Source organism: Populus nigra, chromosome 9 (assembly GCF_951802175.1).
Source record: "Populus nigra chromosome 9, ddPopNigr1.1, whole genome shotgun sequence".
In the NCBI taxonomy this organism is placed as follows: domain Eukaryota; kingdom Viridiplantae; phylum Streptophyta; class Magnoliopsida; order Malpighiales; family Salicaceae; genus Populus; species Populus nigra.
In genome coordinates this window covers 1810165-1827441 of record NC_084860.1, presented here as the reverse complement: position 1 = coordinate 1827441, position 17277 = coordinate 1810165, and the positions used below count along the sequence as shown (strand labels likewise).

At 29.5% G+C, this 17277-nt stretch overlaps 3 protein-coding genes across 4 annotated transcripts; 2 read left to right on the top strand and 1 right to left on the bottom strand.

The window, feature by feature from the left end:
• The first annotated feature begins 5926 nt into the window (after nucleotides 1–5926).
• Nucleotides 5927–9566, top strand: LOC133703784 (CRIB domain-containing protein RIC10-like). 2 transcript variants are annotated; one of them, XM_062128459.1, is made up of 5 exons: nucleotides 5927–6587; nucleotides 6826–6993; nucleotides 7100–7197; nucleotides 7335–7431; nucleotides 8968–9566. In XM_062128459.1, the coding sequence occupies exons 2-5, from the start codon at nucleotides 6936–6938 to the stop codon at nucleotides 9186–9188; spliced, it is 474 nt and encodes a 157-aa protein (XP_061984443.1). In that variant the 5' UTR covers nucleotides 5927–6587; nucleotides 6826–6935; the 3' UTR covers nucleotides 9189–9566. The 2 variants fall into 2 exon arrangements, with proteins under 2 accessions (XP_061984443.1, XP_061984444.1); XM_062128460.1 differs by having other exon boundaries at nucleotides 6823–6993.
• A 528-nt stretch (nucleotides 9567–10094) lies between these two features.
• LOC133703783 (thiamine thiazole synthase 2, chloroplastic-like) lies at nucleotides 10095–11432 on the top strand. Its single transcript, XM_062128458.1, has 2 exons — nucleotides 10095–11092; nucleotides 11201–11432. The coding sequence occupies exons 1-2, from the start codon at nucleotides 10196–10198 to the stop codon at nucleotides 11354–11356; spliced, it is 1053 nt and encodes a 350-aa protein (XP_061984442.1). The 5' UTR covers nucleotides 10095–10195; the 3' UTR covers nucleotides 11357–11432.
• A 4548-nt stretch (nucleotides 11433–15980) lies between these two features.
• LOC133703615 (uncharacterized) lies at nucleotides 15981–16559 on the bottom strand. Its single transcript, XM_062128237.1, has one exon. The coding sequence runs from the start codon at nucleotides 16557–16559 to the stop codon at nucleotides 15981–15983; it is 579 nt and encodes a 192-aa protein (XP_061984221.1).
• Nucleotides 16560–17277: the final 718 nt, after the last annotated feature.

Genomic DNA, 17277 nt, shown 5'->3' with positions numbered 1-17277 from the left:
CATTTAGCAAACATTTTTATCTTAAAACATGCTATTTTTATAAATAAAAAATTTATTCTTGAAAGAAACAATGAGAGGAAAATAAAACTTGAAGAAGTTTAAGAACCACAAACTAACATCCAAATAGAACTTGAGCCCAATGCTATAACATTGGATGCTCATCTTAAAACTCAAAAAACATAAGAATTTTATAGATCTAGGAGGACATACTATGCACAAATTAGATATATACTACCCATGATAGCTAAAAATAATAATTGTTTATATTTGATGAACTTACCAATTATATGGAACTAATATATGATATTGATTTTAAATAATGACTTGAAACCATGAAATATAAAATGGGTTTTATATATAATAACTAGATATAGACCTTGGTTGGTCCGTATGAATGAATAACAACTGTTAAATATAAATGAATCTTTATAAGAAATACTTATATAAAGAAAAACACTCTGAATACAATTTATGAGTGGATCATCATTTACAAGAGTCAAATCATACAGTAGAACATGTCAACTCAAGATTTCTAGTTATCATTCATTTATGTTTGGATTGAGAACAATTGTATCTTGATTGTCCATTAAATCATTTTTCATCCGCATCTAAAAAAAATAAAAAATAAAATAAAAGCAAATCATTGACTTCCTATTAATAGAAAATACTATTCGTTCTAGTTCATCCCTCCCATCGTTTGTTACGATTTTAAAATCTAGTAGAATTCTACTCTGCTGCACTTCAACTATCAGATGTAAAAGAAATCCCAACATATAATGTTCTTTTATTTTCCTCGAAAATAGGAAATGCTACACATTGTGAACCTGATTTTTCTCCTAATAATTTGAAGGGAAACATGAACTACCAAACAATTTTCTTTGAAACATGATTTTAGAACTAAGAAAAATAGAAGCTATTGAAAATTAATTTTTATTTCATGAAAATAAACAAAGCCTTGACTACTCTTGATCTTGCTCCTTCATCACCAGGACAATTGCTCTAATCATCCCCGAACTGGTAAAATATTACAACCCATAAATTTCTATCCAAATCACATTTAAGAGAGTGTTAAATATCAACTTGACTAAAAAAATTTCATGATACAATAGTTGAAAAAGAATTGCTAGATTAATTATTAATAAAAATAATTGATAAATAAATTAATTATTGATAAAAATATCCATAAATTTATATCCAAATCACATTGAAAAATACTTGATATCAAATTGATTTTTAAGATTATGTTTCCTTCAATGAAACAGCTGCCACTCAAACGTGGCTCCAACCATCGACAAATACTTAGCATATCATCAAAACACCTAAATCTTTTGTGGGATTATCCATGTGGGGGGCACGAAAGACAGTTATGTACGTAGATACATTCCTGTTATGTACTTATACCTAATAAAATGAATCATATTCTAATATTTGACTTCTTATAGTGTCACATAATTTTATATCCTTGTTTTCTTGAGCAAAATTTTTAGATAATGAAAAGATTTAGAAATCATTTAGTACTGTTCTTTTTCAAAATGATTTTCACTTGAAAATATATTGAAATAATATTTTTTTATTTTTTTTAAAATTTATTTTTAACATCAATATATCAAAATAATTTAAAAATATAAAAAAATTGAAGCAAAAAAAAAATATTAAAATCTTATATTTTTTTATTTTTTTAAAATACAAAAATAAATAAACGTTTAGAGAATAAAATATTAGTCTCAAGTAAAGAACTTTATGGCTCCTAGTAAAGCATGATGCGGTATGATGCAATGTATACTTTATCTTGATTATAAATTTAAAAGTGTTTGGTTAATTAATATATACTATAATTTTTAAAAAAAATTAAAAAAATTTTAATTAGAAAAATATAATTTATATTTTTTAAAAATTATTTTTTATAATTATAACTATAAAAATTATCACATCACTAAACATTCATATATGAGATCGTGGAAGTTTCCCATATCGAAGAATTAAAATGATTATAGAAATATAAATTAATATAATGAGAAAAAAAAATGAAGGGCCAAGAAGTTAGGTACGTGGTTTTAGGAATTAAATGAAAATTCGAAGGATAGACAAGCAAATGCAAGCTAGCTATTTTGTTATTAAAATATTAGGCTTAACACATCAACAAATTTGTAGGATTTGGTAGGGTAGCAATGATTTCACCTGTTGCCATATGTATGATATATAGATAAAAATAAGTTGAACAACAACAACCATATTATATTACACTATGTATTAAAAAAGATTAAGGTGTATTTATTTATTGAAAAGTAGTTTTTTTAAGTGGTTTTTGTAGAAAATAAATTTTTGAAAAGTAAATTATTTTTCAATGTTTTATAATGTCATAAAAAATAAGTTGGAAAATACTTTCTAGTATTTGGTCATGTTGTGAAAAATGAGTTGAAAAATAACTTATTAACGTTTTATTTTTTTTAAGTTTATTAAAATAATTAGGAACAAATCTTACAAATTAAAAAGTTAAATGAGAATGAAATTGAAAAAAAATCTAATTTCATAAATTACTCAAATAAAATAAATAACAATCAAAATAATTAAAATCAAATCTAACAGATAAACAAGTTAAAAGATGATAAAATTAAAATAATAAAAATAAAAATTTTATAAATTATTTCAAATTAAATAAATAATAATAAAACTAATTAAGATCAAATCTAACATATAAACAAGTTAAAAGATGATGAAATTAAAATAATAATAATAATAATAATTTCATAAATTATTTCAAATTAAATAAATAACAATCAAAAGAATGATGATCAAATTTGATAGATAAAAAGTTTTAATTAAAAAATGATAAGAGAAAAGCAAATAACAATCATAAAAATAAGAATCGAAGTTAATATAAAAATCAAATTAAACCAAATTCTAAGGGATGAAATTAAAAAAAAAGATTAAAAAAAAATATAGCAATCAAAAGTTTGAGGACCAAATTTGATATATTCAATAAATAATATGACATTTCTAAATTTTTCACAACTTCTGGAAATGGGTTAGTCAAGTTAACACGAGTTGACTCGGTTTTTTTTCCTTATTTTCGCTATTACTTTATTTTTATTTTTAATTTCATCATTTTGCATTAAATGATTTGCCCGTGAGCTTTGTTATTTTTTCGCTTCTCTTTCTGTTTAATTATTTCAAAAATGGGTTGGTCAAGCAAACCTGAATCAGCTTGCAATTTCCTTCGCAATAGTTTTTTTTTTAGGTTCTTCTTTTGGAACTCTAATTTTTTTTTTTACCCAGATCTCATGTCCTGGGTGGCGGGTTAGTCGAGTTATCCCGGGTTGACTCAGATTGTTTTTCCTCAATTTTCTTATAACCTTTTTTTTCTCAATTTTATCATCTGCATTAAATTATTTATCCTTGAGTTTTTTTATTTTTTAACTTTTCTTTATGTTTGATTATTTTGAGAGTGAGTTGGTAAAGTTAACCCGAGTTGGCTTAAGGTTTTTTTATGTTTTTTTTTTATCAAACTTTGATTTTTCTTACTAGGTCCTTCTTTTAAAATTCTTTTTTTTTTATCTCATTCTCATATCTCATATCGCAAGTTGTGAGTTCATTAAGTTACCATAAATTTACTCGAGTTTTCTTCTTCGACGTTATATTTTTTATTTTGTTTTTGTTTTCATTTTTGACATTAGATTATTAGGTTATTAGATCTTGAACTTTACAATTTTGTTTTATTTTTTTTTATGCTAGTTCTTTTAATCTCATATCTCAAGTAACATTTCAGTTAATTAATTTAACCCGTTATCTTAAATTATCATAGTCTGAATATCTTCATTTTAGTGTTTGAAAAAATTTGGTCTAAATCACGGTATAGCATATGATACCTATCTAATAATAATAATAATTATAAGTACATGTGTAGATTGGCTGGCTTCTTTAAGAGCCAGAGTTGGGACATAATTGGTTGCGGAAATGACTATAATTTATGAAATTCTTATGGAGAGATTTTTCAAGGATTTGATAATGGATATGGTGATACAATGTTGTGTTTCTGTGTTTTGTAGTTTAATTTATTTTTTAAAATATTTTTTATTTTAAAATATATCAAGTTTATTTCTTTAGATGTTTTTTTATATTAATTTTGATGTGCAATTATTAAAAATACAAAAAAATTAAAAGCATTTTTAATTTAAAATATTTTTACAAAAACACCATCATATGCATTATTATCATGCACACACTAATTACAGGGGAGAGATAAATTTAACTTGTGAAGTTATTTTATAATGGGCAAACTTGATTTGAATCAAATTGCAAGCCATAAAAACTTTGATAAAATAGCAAAGAAAACAAATTTAGAAATTAAAAGTAAAAAAACCAAATTGAAATATCTTATATATACAAATTAAGAATCAAGAGTTAAATTAAAAAGAAATAAAATATCAACAAAAGAAAAAATAACTAAAAAATAGCAATCAAAACTCAAAGGTCTGGATTTGAAATTAAAAGAGAGAGGATCATAGTATATTTACAGCGGTAGAGGAGAGAAATGAAAAAAGAAAAAACAGAAAAGGTTGTTGGCGATACAATGGTCATATTTAAATAACATGTGCCATTTATAATAATAATAAAAAAAGACAATTGTTTGAGAGGGCAGATGACCATTTTTTACAACCGAAAATAACCACACGTGCTGCTCAAAGCTTGCAGTGGTTCCAATACGTTAGCACGTGCTCTGCACTTACTAGTAGTTTTTTTAATAATAAATTATTATTTTAATAGTAAATTATGTAATTACTCTCAACCAAACTTATAATTAATAAAAAAAGAGGTTAAAAGACCAAAATACCTTTGGCAACAATGAATTAAATTTCTTGCATCTAAGATTATATGTGTAATTTCATTTGTGTATAAAAAAATATCTAAATACCCTTACTCGACAACTTAATTGTTTTTACTTATAGGGGTATTTTAGTTATTTTACTGTTTATAAAAACATTGAATGAACAAAAATACCTCAAACAAATTAATAATAACTTATAAATTATATGAAAATATTAAAATGTCCCAATCCAAAAACATTTATTTTTTGATAGGAAATGACAAAATAGTTACCATACTATAGTGGCGAAAAAAAATATGAGGGTTCAATGAATCTTCTATACCTTTTAATATATTTGTTATTTACTTGTGTGTTTTTATACTAATAATTTTATTTTCGATTATTAATGACATTCTTTTTAACCTAACGATTAATTGTCATTTTCAAATTAGGTTTTGGTTTTTTCTTCTTCTTTCGTCTCTCAGTTAGATCAAATATGTTTAATTTGTGATAAAAAAAAAACCCTCATAAATTCATAATTCATGTAGATCAGATTCATATAATAATTTTTAAGATAATTATCATAATTATTTTATATAAAAAAATTTGTAACCAAAAACTCATTTGTATATCTATAAAATCTACTAAAACAATTTTCATACAAACAAAACCCCCCAAAAATGTCTCTCATATAACGTTGTAAATCCATTTGATTTTTTTTCTATAATTAAAAAAATTTTATTTTGAAGTTTTATATATAATCTTTTAAAAAATCATCAATCTGGATAGAAATTATTTTACAAGGTTTTATGTTCAGTATTATATCTGAAAACCATATTGAAAATTAAAATACATACATTATACGTGCAATTACATTACATTACATTATATATATATTGGCCGTTTCAAAAACCATTTTCAACAAACACTTTTTTCCTAGTTATTTACATGTAGTTATAGTCTTCAATTTTTTTTATATGCTTATAATAGAAAATCCAAATAATTTAATGATGTCAAGTGAAAATGAGATATGTGGAGTTAGAGAGATACATTGTATCAAGATTTTCTCTATATTAGGCAAATCCTTCTAGATCATGACAGATAACTTTTGGAAGATAAAATTCAATTTACGAGGCAGGGTTTCTCTTTTACAAGTCAACACTGCAAAAACATAAATTTACTCTCTTTAATCGCCTCTGAAATTTTGCCCGCATTTTGAGAGAGCCCTAGCAATGGTTTTTCAGAGAAGAAGCTTTAAAAAGACAGGTTCAAGGGCTTCAGACCCGCGCTTTGCTCGTTGAACAACAAAGCAAATTCATCCTGCGCTCACATTTTTGTCACAAAATATTTGCAAGAACTCTTCATTATTAGCCAAACCAAAACCAACAAAACCACCATCCAACTTTTATCGTCATCTCTTCTTTCTTTCTTTGTCCTTCGTCTTTCAAACCCTTTGTGGGCTTGTTTTCGTTCCACCTTCTTTAATTTCTTTCTTTTCTAGCTTGCTATATTCTTGACTCTTTACACCCGCACGATATTTTCTCTCTTTCCTTTAGTTCAAGTTCTTTGGCTTTGATGGATTCTCTTTGATATTAGCAAGCTATCTCGTGATAGTTTTACATTTAGAGTTCTTGTATGTTCTTTTTATATTCATCAAAAGCATAGTGATAGATACATAAATGGAGCAATATTGTTGCTTGGAGGAAGGAAGAGAGAAGAGGTTGTTTCTCTTTTGAATCTCTCACTTCTTTGTACCGCCATACCTGGCCATCAATTATTTGAGGTAAAGTTACTATAGTTTTTTTATCTTTCTTTCCTTTCCTTCACATCAAGGCAATGTATTTTTCATTCAAAGATTCCAATCTTCTTTCACGGGTTAATAGTTTGTAAATCACATGCATAAGCTGCTACACGTTTTTGTCTGGTTTTTCCCCGTCCCTTGACATGGTCTGCTGTCATATATATTTTGGTGTGGATTGCATAATCTCCAATGTCCTAAGTACATCTTTGTTTTCTAGCAGGCAAAATTGGAAGCATCTCTCCACGTGCGTTTGGTAGTGCTGTTTCCTTCTGTTTTGAATCAATATTTCATTGAAGGACTATTCCATTTGGCTAGCTTCTAATTTTCTCCATGGCAACCAAAATCAAAGGGCTCTGTAAGGGGTTCAAGTACATCTCGCAAATCTTTGGTATGCCTACCTTTCTTTTCTCGACAATGTATTTATATATAATATCTAGTTTCCAAATCAACATGCCTAAAATTGTTGCTTGTTTGGTGTGTTTAATTTCTTGCAGTGGTGAAGGAACGAGAGATGGAAATTGGGTATCCAACAGATGTCAAGCATGTGGCGCATATAGGGTGGGATGGCCCTTCTGGCAATGCACCCAGTTGGGTATGTAGCAGTACTGTCTACAATTCTTGGCCTACCATTGTCTCATAAATCCTCTGAATTTTCTCTAGCACTAGAAAAAGGAAATCTCTATTGATATAACGATAAGTTAATGCAATTCTTGTGGGACAATATTGCAGATGAGTGAATTCAAGACACCTCCTGACTTCTCAACAACCACTGTTGCAAATCCAAGAGATTCCAATTCTGTTACTTTCTCCCCATGGTCCTCTCAAGGTAATGTCATCGTTGTTTTTTAAAACCTTGTCAATTATTTTTCTTTTCCGTGACATGATTTTTCTTTTGGTATTGTTGTGTAGCCATAGATTGTTTTGAGGAAAAAGACTAGACTAGATAAATTACAATTAAACACCTTAATTTTTGTGTGGTGGTAAGATAACTGTGATTTGGCCACCACATATAGAATAAATAACTGCTGAGCACTGTTGTTATGCCAAAACCTAGAAGGATCTGGTTGCTTTTCTTGCAAACCACAAAACCAAGCATTGCCTTAATTTTTTTTTAGTTCACAGCAACAAATAAGACATATATATGTGTGGCAAAGCTTACTCACATTTGGATGCCACTGGAGTAATGGCAAAGGTTGAATTTATGACCAAAATTATGTCGGCTTGAAAAATACTTGATAGATACCAAGTGGGGTTCTATTGCATTACAAGACAAGTGAAAGTAGGGCCTTTTCACGTGTGAAGAAACTCATAGGAATGCCCCTCTCAATTGATCAAAAAGCTAAACTTCAAGGTACACTGAGACTTGTTGAGATTCTTTGCCTCCAGGAGGGAAGAGTTTGGCTTTTGCGTCACGCGCGAGCTAATAATAATATTTATGTGGGTTATCTATGTAACTGATGGCCTTGGAAAAGGCCAGTTTTTGGTGGACCGTGTATAGGATTTTGCTACTCAAGCCACTCATACATGGTGTGATATATAATAATAATCATAAGGTATCTTGGAGAATATTATTGAGAATCTCTGGGTATTAGTGCTGAGAGTGAGGCAATGATCCATTGATCAAGGATTTTAAAGCTGAAATTCTGTTGGAATACTTCTCAACATTCCTATTTGAGGCCGTAATACATAATTAGAACCATAGCACCCCACCTAGAGTAATGCTACATTCATACTAAATAAACATTAAATTAATTTCTCTAATGATATCAATTATGATGATAAATATCCAATTGGTAGATCCTGTAACACATATTTTCAAATGATTGATTTTATTTAGAAAAATAATTCGGCATGAATATTTCGAAACCAATGGCATTACGCCTTTAAGTGCTCCTCCCACTCTCCCTGCAGCTAAAAACCAATCTCTATAAACCTAGTTATAGTACTCCAATACTTGTATTTTATTTTTCTTTAAAAATGGTTAGCTATGTGTTCTTGTTGTACGTTGGGATAATTCTAGGGCTCAAATCTTACCATTTGAAACGAAGAAAAAATTAAATCTACCAGGGATGTTGTCTTTATGAGTCATTTGGGACCGGCTGGAGGCCAGCTCAAAGAATTTGTGTCTTGTGATTCGAGTTTTTCAGGCTACTCATGTTCTGAGGCTACTATTAAGTTTGTTTTTCAAATCTAATTCCGAAATGGAACGCCTATCTTCTATGGAAGAGATCTTTCAAATCTAGTTTTTTCCTTCTCGTACGTTGCAAGGTTTTTTTTTAATATATATATAGGTGTTTGTGCATAATTAATTATCTCCACGGTATGATGACATGATACGATTTTTTGTAATATTTTGTGACAGATTTTGATGAATCTATGGGTCATCAAACTATGCCTAATGTGTTCAATGACATTCCACCTTCGGATCTTCCAAATGTTCCCAAGAAACCTAAAACTAGGAAAAAGAAGACAAGTTCTTCCTCTCCTAATTCTTCATCTTCGACATCAAGAATTTCCCGGAAAACGAAGCAGAAGGCTATGCAATGTGAGCTTGAGTCAACACCAGAGGTACAAGTACAGTAAGAGTGTGAAGACGGCGCATGCAAAGAGCAGAAAGGATATTGATGTGTATATCAGGAATTGCGTGTCCCCTTTTCGATATCCAGGATGATACAATGGCAGTAAGATTCAAGGTTTACGTAGGAATTTGAACATAACTTTTGTAAATTATTAAAATTCTATTTCATTTATGAATTGAAGAAAAGAAACTAGGTATAAGGGTGAGAAATGTCAAGGTAAAAAGAAAAAATCAATGCTCAAAGACGATCATGTTAGTGTAGGTAGCTGATTTTTTTTTGGTTTGGCAAGGAGTAATGAACATGTACAAATGTTGGATTGCTATGTTTTGCTTCTGAAAGTTTTGCTAACTCAAATTATTTGATCGATGAGACTTTTTAGCAATGGCCTTACTAGCTACAGATTGTGAAAGAATAATATCTACTTATACAGAAGAAAAAACAAAAGAAAGTGACAAAAAAGAAAAAGCGGAATGCAAAAACAGATGAGAAAAGGACGAGAAAAAAAAAACCAAAAGTTTAAGCTTTTAGATTAATCTAGTTTTCTGTGCACAAATATATCTTGAAGAGCAAAAACATGTCTCAAAATTATGTTGATACAAATCAACCAATATGGACTAGTGCTGAACTAATCCTGTATCAATTATGGGACTGCTATAGATTTGTCCAAAAAAAATGATGAATTAGGCAATACAAAAATCTCTCACAGATCTTATTGTAGGAAAGTTGTCAATTATGTTGCTTTTGGTGCAGTCTTTATATCCAGAAAGCAAGGCTCCAAGCATTATGAGCCGTTCAAGTTCTATCTAGCTATCTATCGCATGACCCGTCATTCTAACTTCTTGCAGATTTTTATTTCAGATATTTTCACATCCCACCAATTGCTACACATCCTTAAATACCAATCATCTAGACTCGCATCTCTCAAGCCTCTTCTCTAGCTTTCTCCAATTTCATTTACATCGACAAAAACCCTTTAACAAAACCTTATCAAGAACTCCTTGAATTACAGCCATGGCCACTACCCTTACCCCCTATCTATCTGCAAACCTCAAGTCCTCTTTCTTGGACAACAAATCATCCTTCCATGGCACACCTATCACAACTACTACACGTTCCACTCCCATAAAATCCACCTGTCCTGCCATTTCCATGTCCTTAACACAACCTTCATATGATCTTCAGTCCTTTAAGTTCCAGCCCATCAAAGAATCCATCGTCTCTCGTGAAATGACCCGTCGTTACATGACAGACATGGTTACTTATGCAGACACTGACGTTGTCATTGTTGGTGCTGGCTCTGCTGGTCTTTCTTGTGCTTATGAGCTCAGCAAGAACCCTTCAGTTCGTGTTGCTATAATTGAGCAATCAGTTAGCCCTGGAGGTGGTGCATGGCTTGGTGGTCAGTTATTTTCAGCTATGATTGTGCGTAAACCAGCTCATAGATTTCTTGATGAGCTTGAAATTGAATATGATGAGGCAGATAACTATGTGGTTATCAAGCATGCAGCTCTGTTCACCTCGACAATCATGAGCAAACTCTTGGCTAGGCCTAATGTGAAGCTGTTCAATGCTGTGGCAGCAGAGGATTTAATAGTGAAAGGAGGGAGAGTTTCTGGTGTGGTTACTAACTGGGCTTTAGTGTCTATGAACCATAACACTCAATCTTGCATGGACCCTAATGTTATGGAGGCTAAGGTTGTGGTTAGTTCTTGTGGACATGACGGGCCTTTTGGAGCTACTGGTGTTAAGAGATTGAAGAGTATTGGCATGATTGATAGTGTTCCTGGAATGAAAGCACTCGACATGAACGCTGCTGAAGATGCAATTGTTAGGCTTACAAGAGAGATTGTGCCTGGTATGATTGTTACAGGCATGGAAGTTGCAGAAATTGATGGAGCACCAAGAATGGTAAAATCTCTATAACGATTATATATATATATTAAAAGTTCATGTGCAAATCGTATTGTTTTATCAAATAGTCCTGCTTATTAACTTAATTTAACTTAATTTTTGCAGGGTCCAACATTTGGGGCAATGATGATCTCAGGGCAGAAGGCTGCACACTTGGCTTTGAAGGCTTTGGGGCAGCCAAATGCCCTAGACGGGACATTCAGTCTACAGCCAGAGCTTGTGCTTGCTGCTGCTGAGGCCGGGGATACTGTTGATGCATGAACACATTAGGACTTCTTGATTAGGGACTTGTACTGTCAAAATCAGAAAATAAGGATTAAAAAGAGGCCTTTTTTCAGGGATGGATGGGATATATATATATATATATATATATATATATATATATATATATAGTGGATGCTCATTTTGATTAAACTGAGTTCCAATTTAATTTGAAAAATTACATTATGTTGGCCAAATTAATATCTACCAGTACATATGGATTAATGGATTTGAAACTGGGACCAAAATCAAGCCAAATTTTCTTATCAACAAAGAAAATCAAATCATCTTGAGGGCTTGTAAGTGGAAAAAACTGATTGAATTTTCTGTATTCTTCATTTTAGCCTGATCTCTCAGAATAGTTAATTATGCTACAAATGAAGAGAGCCTCGATCAAAGGGACTACTGAATCATGCATTAGTTATGGGAATGCGACAGAGAGTAGAAATCGTCTCCTTCTAGATTTTAGTTCATTGCTTTATGTAAGGAGTTTTTAATGCAATTGAAAACCACAATCTAGCTAGTAATTTCTATCGTTAAGATTTTACTTTGACGATCTATAACACGATTCAATTTATGCCAACCAAATGTTACGAGCATTCATTGATTTTGGACCGGTTGTTAAGAAAAGTTAAATGTTTTTTAATGGTTTTTAAAGTGACCTAATTTAATAACCCATTTATTTAAAATTTAATTCGACCCAAGTCCTTTTTAAAAAAAAAAACCAGATTAATAAATTAAACTTGAATAATATAACGGATCAACTTGGTATTCAATTCATCGGGCCAAGCACATCTGAGATCTAATTAAATTAATATAAATATTTTATTTTAAAAAATATCATTTTAATTTTTTTTAAAAAAATTAATTTAGGCTGAGCCAAACTTTTAACTAATTCAGACGGAAAATATAGATAACTATGACATCTTGTCAAAAATAGAGTCAATATTTTTGTGTTAATTGGATTTCATAGTTATAAATTTTAGTTTTTTAAAGTGTAATTACGGTTGCTTTTCAAAATGTAATTTCATCTCGAAATATATCAAAATAATATATTTTTTTTATTTTTAAAAAATTATTTTTGAAATCAGTATATCATAATAATTTAAAATATATAAAATATAATTATTAAAAAAATAAATTTTTTTAAAAACACGATTAACTATATTTCCAAAAGCTCTCACGTATCTCACAGCAAAAAAAAGGACTAATGGATCTAAAGAGAAACCAAAAAATATTGGTCAGTTTTAAAGTGTGGAATGGGCTTTCGTTTTGGACTTTTAGATACGTTTGGGCCAGAAAATTAAAATCAGATTAAAACAATGTGCCCTTTAGATGGGCTTAGTTGCATTCAGGTGGACTTAAGTTTCATTTTGGAAGGAAAGGTCTGGTAATCAAAGAAATATTGCACTCTGTTAACAAATAAATAATTTCCGTCATATGTATAATTTTTAGTTAAATAAAATTTGATGTATGAAGAATATATATATATATATAGTCTTCCTACATAGAAAAATATAAACAGCGAAAACATAAATGCAATAACTAATTTACTTAAATATTAAAATTTTATTATTCAATAGGTATACTTCTACACTTTTGTTATATAATAATAATTTTTTTTAAATGATTTATTTATTTTATTAAATTATTAGACATTGTATTACTATAGTCATAATATGAATAGATTCTTTAGTAAAATATATTATTAACTTAATGAAACTTATTGTGAAAAAAACTAGACCTAAATGCTCAATTATTATTTTTTTAAAAAAGGTATTCTTGATTCTTAATTCTCACAATAAGGTACTCCCAATCTTTATTTATTTATTTTATAATGAAGGTATTTCCAATCTTATTTACCAAATTCCATTTAAATTCCATACCTCACCTGCATATGTAAATCGAGTACATGTCTAATTTTATTTCCTAAGAGAAATATTTTTCTGAAAAAAAAATCTATATATCTATTTATCATCTGTCTGAAAATATTATCTACTCTTGTTTGGGCCTGGCATGTTTGTCAAGCTCAAAACACGAGTCTAGTATTTTTTTGGACCTGGCCTGACGTACGTCAACCTAGGTTAACTTGAAAAAAAATATAAAAATATATTTGAGATTAATATTTTATATGAAAAAATTAAGAAACAATCCATGTGGATATAAGCTAAAAAACTATTTCAAAAAGTTTTTTATACCACTTTGAAAAGATATTATCTTATTCTATTAAGTCGAAGTATTTAAAAAATACAACTTTTTTATTGCGAACATAGAATATATATATTAATGGGCTTTAAATCTCACATTGAAAAAATAAAATATTCTTCTAATATTTATATAGTGAACTATGATATGGGTTAATAACCAACTGAAAAAAAGAAAGAAAAAAGAGGGGTCTCTAGTTAGGGGAAAAAACACATATATAGTATTTCTTTTCCTACAACATAATGTATCAATTTGAAAGTTCAAAAGTTTTCTCTTATGATCATATATTTTAATTTTTTGTATATACTAATAGTTATAATGTAGAATAAACTCTCCTTTTAACAAATTTTGACTATTAAATCATGCAACAACTCAAATTTAAAAAAGCATGAACTCTTTAAAAAAACTGTCAACACTTAGAAGGAAACATAACATTAATATTTTCATCTATAATGCATACAAAAAAAGAAGTTTATTTTTTAAGACTTGAAATAAATTACTTAGAAGTCAACATTTTTTTTCATTCTATCCTCTTTGAATATAACAAATTTATAAAATAAGTTGCACAAACAAAAAAAAGTTTACAATTAAGTTCTACTGCATATGAATAAAAAATCCTACTTGAATGAGATAGTGTTTGTTTTTGCAGTCCAATCATGCTTTTGAAAAAAATTAAATTTTTTGACCCAGACGCCGGTCTGGTAAACCCAAGCACGCGGGTCTGGCATGGTTGGCAGGTTCAGGCACTTATGCTTCAAGTCTGACAACTATGCCAGACTTAAACGTCTTGGATCTGACAGTTATGTCAAACATAAAGTACTTGGATATCACAAACATATTTGATTTGACAAACAACAAATAAAGAGGATAATTGTACACTTTAATTGTCAGGATAGAGAAAAGAAATAAAAAACACAAACAATCGATCATCAACGGTAATCCAACCATTATATGTCTATAAGCGTCACACCATGTGGAAGAAGAAACGATTGTGCATCTAATGAGATGGCGAATGACTAAATTTGATCACCGAGAAGTGTTATATACGTCTCCTTAATAACATGGACGCTACCTATTCACCAAGAAAGAAAAAAATTAAAGAAACATCTCATGAAAAGATGAAAAAATAAAAGTAAAATTATTATTATAATTCATAGTTAAATATTTCTTGATTTACAAGGGCACTACCATTGGTTGATCGAGGAAGAAAAAAAAATAAAAAAAATCTTATGAAAAAATAAAATATTAAAAATGAAATTATTATTATAATTTATAGTAAAATATTTTTAATTTACAATGACTTCTCTATCCCATTTAATTTCTGTGATTTGTTTCATTATTTGGCAACCTTGTTAATTACGACAGCAACGTTAAGAACAAGTACTGAAAGCCATGCGCAAATAACTAGCCAATACAGTACCATGGAATATTAATTTTCACCCACCTTCTTTGATGTTGGATGAGCTAGCTCTGTGACAACATTTACTTGATAAAGACCACTTATTAATGCCATTCATGGTCTTGCGTTTTCAATGTTCACCCACCATATTTGATGATAATCAAATTGCATATATTTTGTGCATTCCCAGCAAGAGTTGAGAAGGTAATATATATCAATTCAACGATTTCTCTCCTTTTGAATATATTTGATGTCATTAATTTCTCTTATAACATGTCATGTTAAAAGAAAATATATCTAATATGTTACATTTGGTTATTGTACATTGACAAAAATAATAAATATACGTATTTAATTGAAAAGAAAAAAATAAATATGTTTTTGTAATAATTTTTAATCATATTTTTATAATTTTAAAATAAAATAAAATAAATATGGAAATTAAACATGTCTTTTTTATCTTTATTTTTTTTTCTTAAGACAATAATCAAATGCTATCTTAACAAACTTTATCATTGTCAAATAAATAAGTTCATGTTTTCAACTTGAATTTTATTTATTTATTTATGTGGAGAGTACTGTTTCCCATGAATGGAAATAATTTTTTTCTTTTAATGAATCGGATCATAGTTGTATTAAGAAAGGATAAAAAAGAAATTTTATTTTTGGGTACAGGATCCAAGGTTTATTAATAAAGAATGGGAAAAAAAATAGGTACTAGTACTAACAAACTTGAGAAATGTAAGTGTTAGCTTGCATCGCAGCCTCTTGGATACGAGATATCTCTAGATAGGCAAAACTGGAGGTTGACAGATCATTGATTGTTCAAAATAAATGCTCACCATACATCATATGGTTCTCAATAAGTTCATGCAATATCCAATTAAAAGCATACGACACATATATTTAATAAAATCATGGTACCAGCAGTTTGGAATATGAATGATCTAGAAATCCAAAATCTTACATAGTAAATATTGCATGTATAGAAATGATAGCGAAGAACGTACGTGAATTAATTTATAAGCTGACTTTGGATTTGCAAATGGACTCAGCTTGCTGCTCTTGGACAAAGATAGAGATGTCACAAGTGCTTGAACTAGTGGCTTTTGCCTTGATCAACTTGAACAAGATAACCTTACCATGCAAGGTTGTTGCTGAAGTAAAATTCAAGATCGACCCTTGTAGCAACTCTCTCTTGAAATTATCATCCGATAACAACTTATCCGCAAACATTGTCACAGTTGTGCTTATATTATGTTTCCCTCGAGCAGGAATAGTGTCAGCTTCAATCGGAGCTTCGGCGACGACATCCCCCCTGTAACTCACATAAGCTGTACTCTCCTGGTATTTGAAGCTTCCATAGTTTCGATTTTCGACTGTGATTACCATGCCTAATGTAATATTTAACATCTGTAATGGAAAGATTATCCAGCGAATACTCTCAAGGATAACAGGCTGAGGATTAATCTTTGGTTCTTTAGGCTTGAAAACTGTAAAATACAAGGTAACTAAAACCACGGATATAATGACTAAGAGCACAAAGGTAACTAGAACACAGATTTTTAGACCACAGCAGAACCTTTTACTGCTTCCCATGATGTTTATTCTCACTCACCACTCGTTCTTGCTGTTGAGAATGTGTGCGTGATGATCAAGTGATTAAAACTGACAAGTGTGTGTGTGTATAGGTCAATTTGGGACTTTGCTTTCTTAATTTTTTTTTGAAAACAAGTGCTGTAGCATTGTAAAATATTTGGAACAAGGATTGGACATGGGGATTGTTCCAAGATATGAATCAAGAATGAGACAGCAACAAGGAGACAATATTTTTCAAATTAATAGCATATATATATTTTAATTTTTAACTGTTTTTTCGTCATGGAGATGAAAGCAATGGCTGGTTTTCTTTGCTTTTCTTTTCTTTCTTTTTCTCTTCTGAAAGCAGGCACATAAATTTGTCTTTACATGATTCATCTTTTATGAAGCCGTATTATATTTGCATTGGGCTGTCCATTTTAGGTTTGACAGGTCCGTTGGTTTGGTTTAAATAATCAGCACCTATAAATCTATCAATCACACATCATATCAAACACGTCCTATCTTAGCTAGTGTTTTTTCAAAATAACTTTTTTTTTAAATAGCATAAGCTGATTTTTTTTTTCAAAAATAGTACCTTTAATTATTTTTTTTAAAATTATAGTGATAGAAACAAGTTTTTTAAATTATTTAATTTATAAGAAACAACATAACTCGAGCAAAAATAATACATGTTGATACTTATATTTCTATCATCAAAGTTATCATACTATCAGAT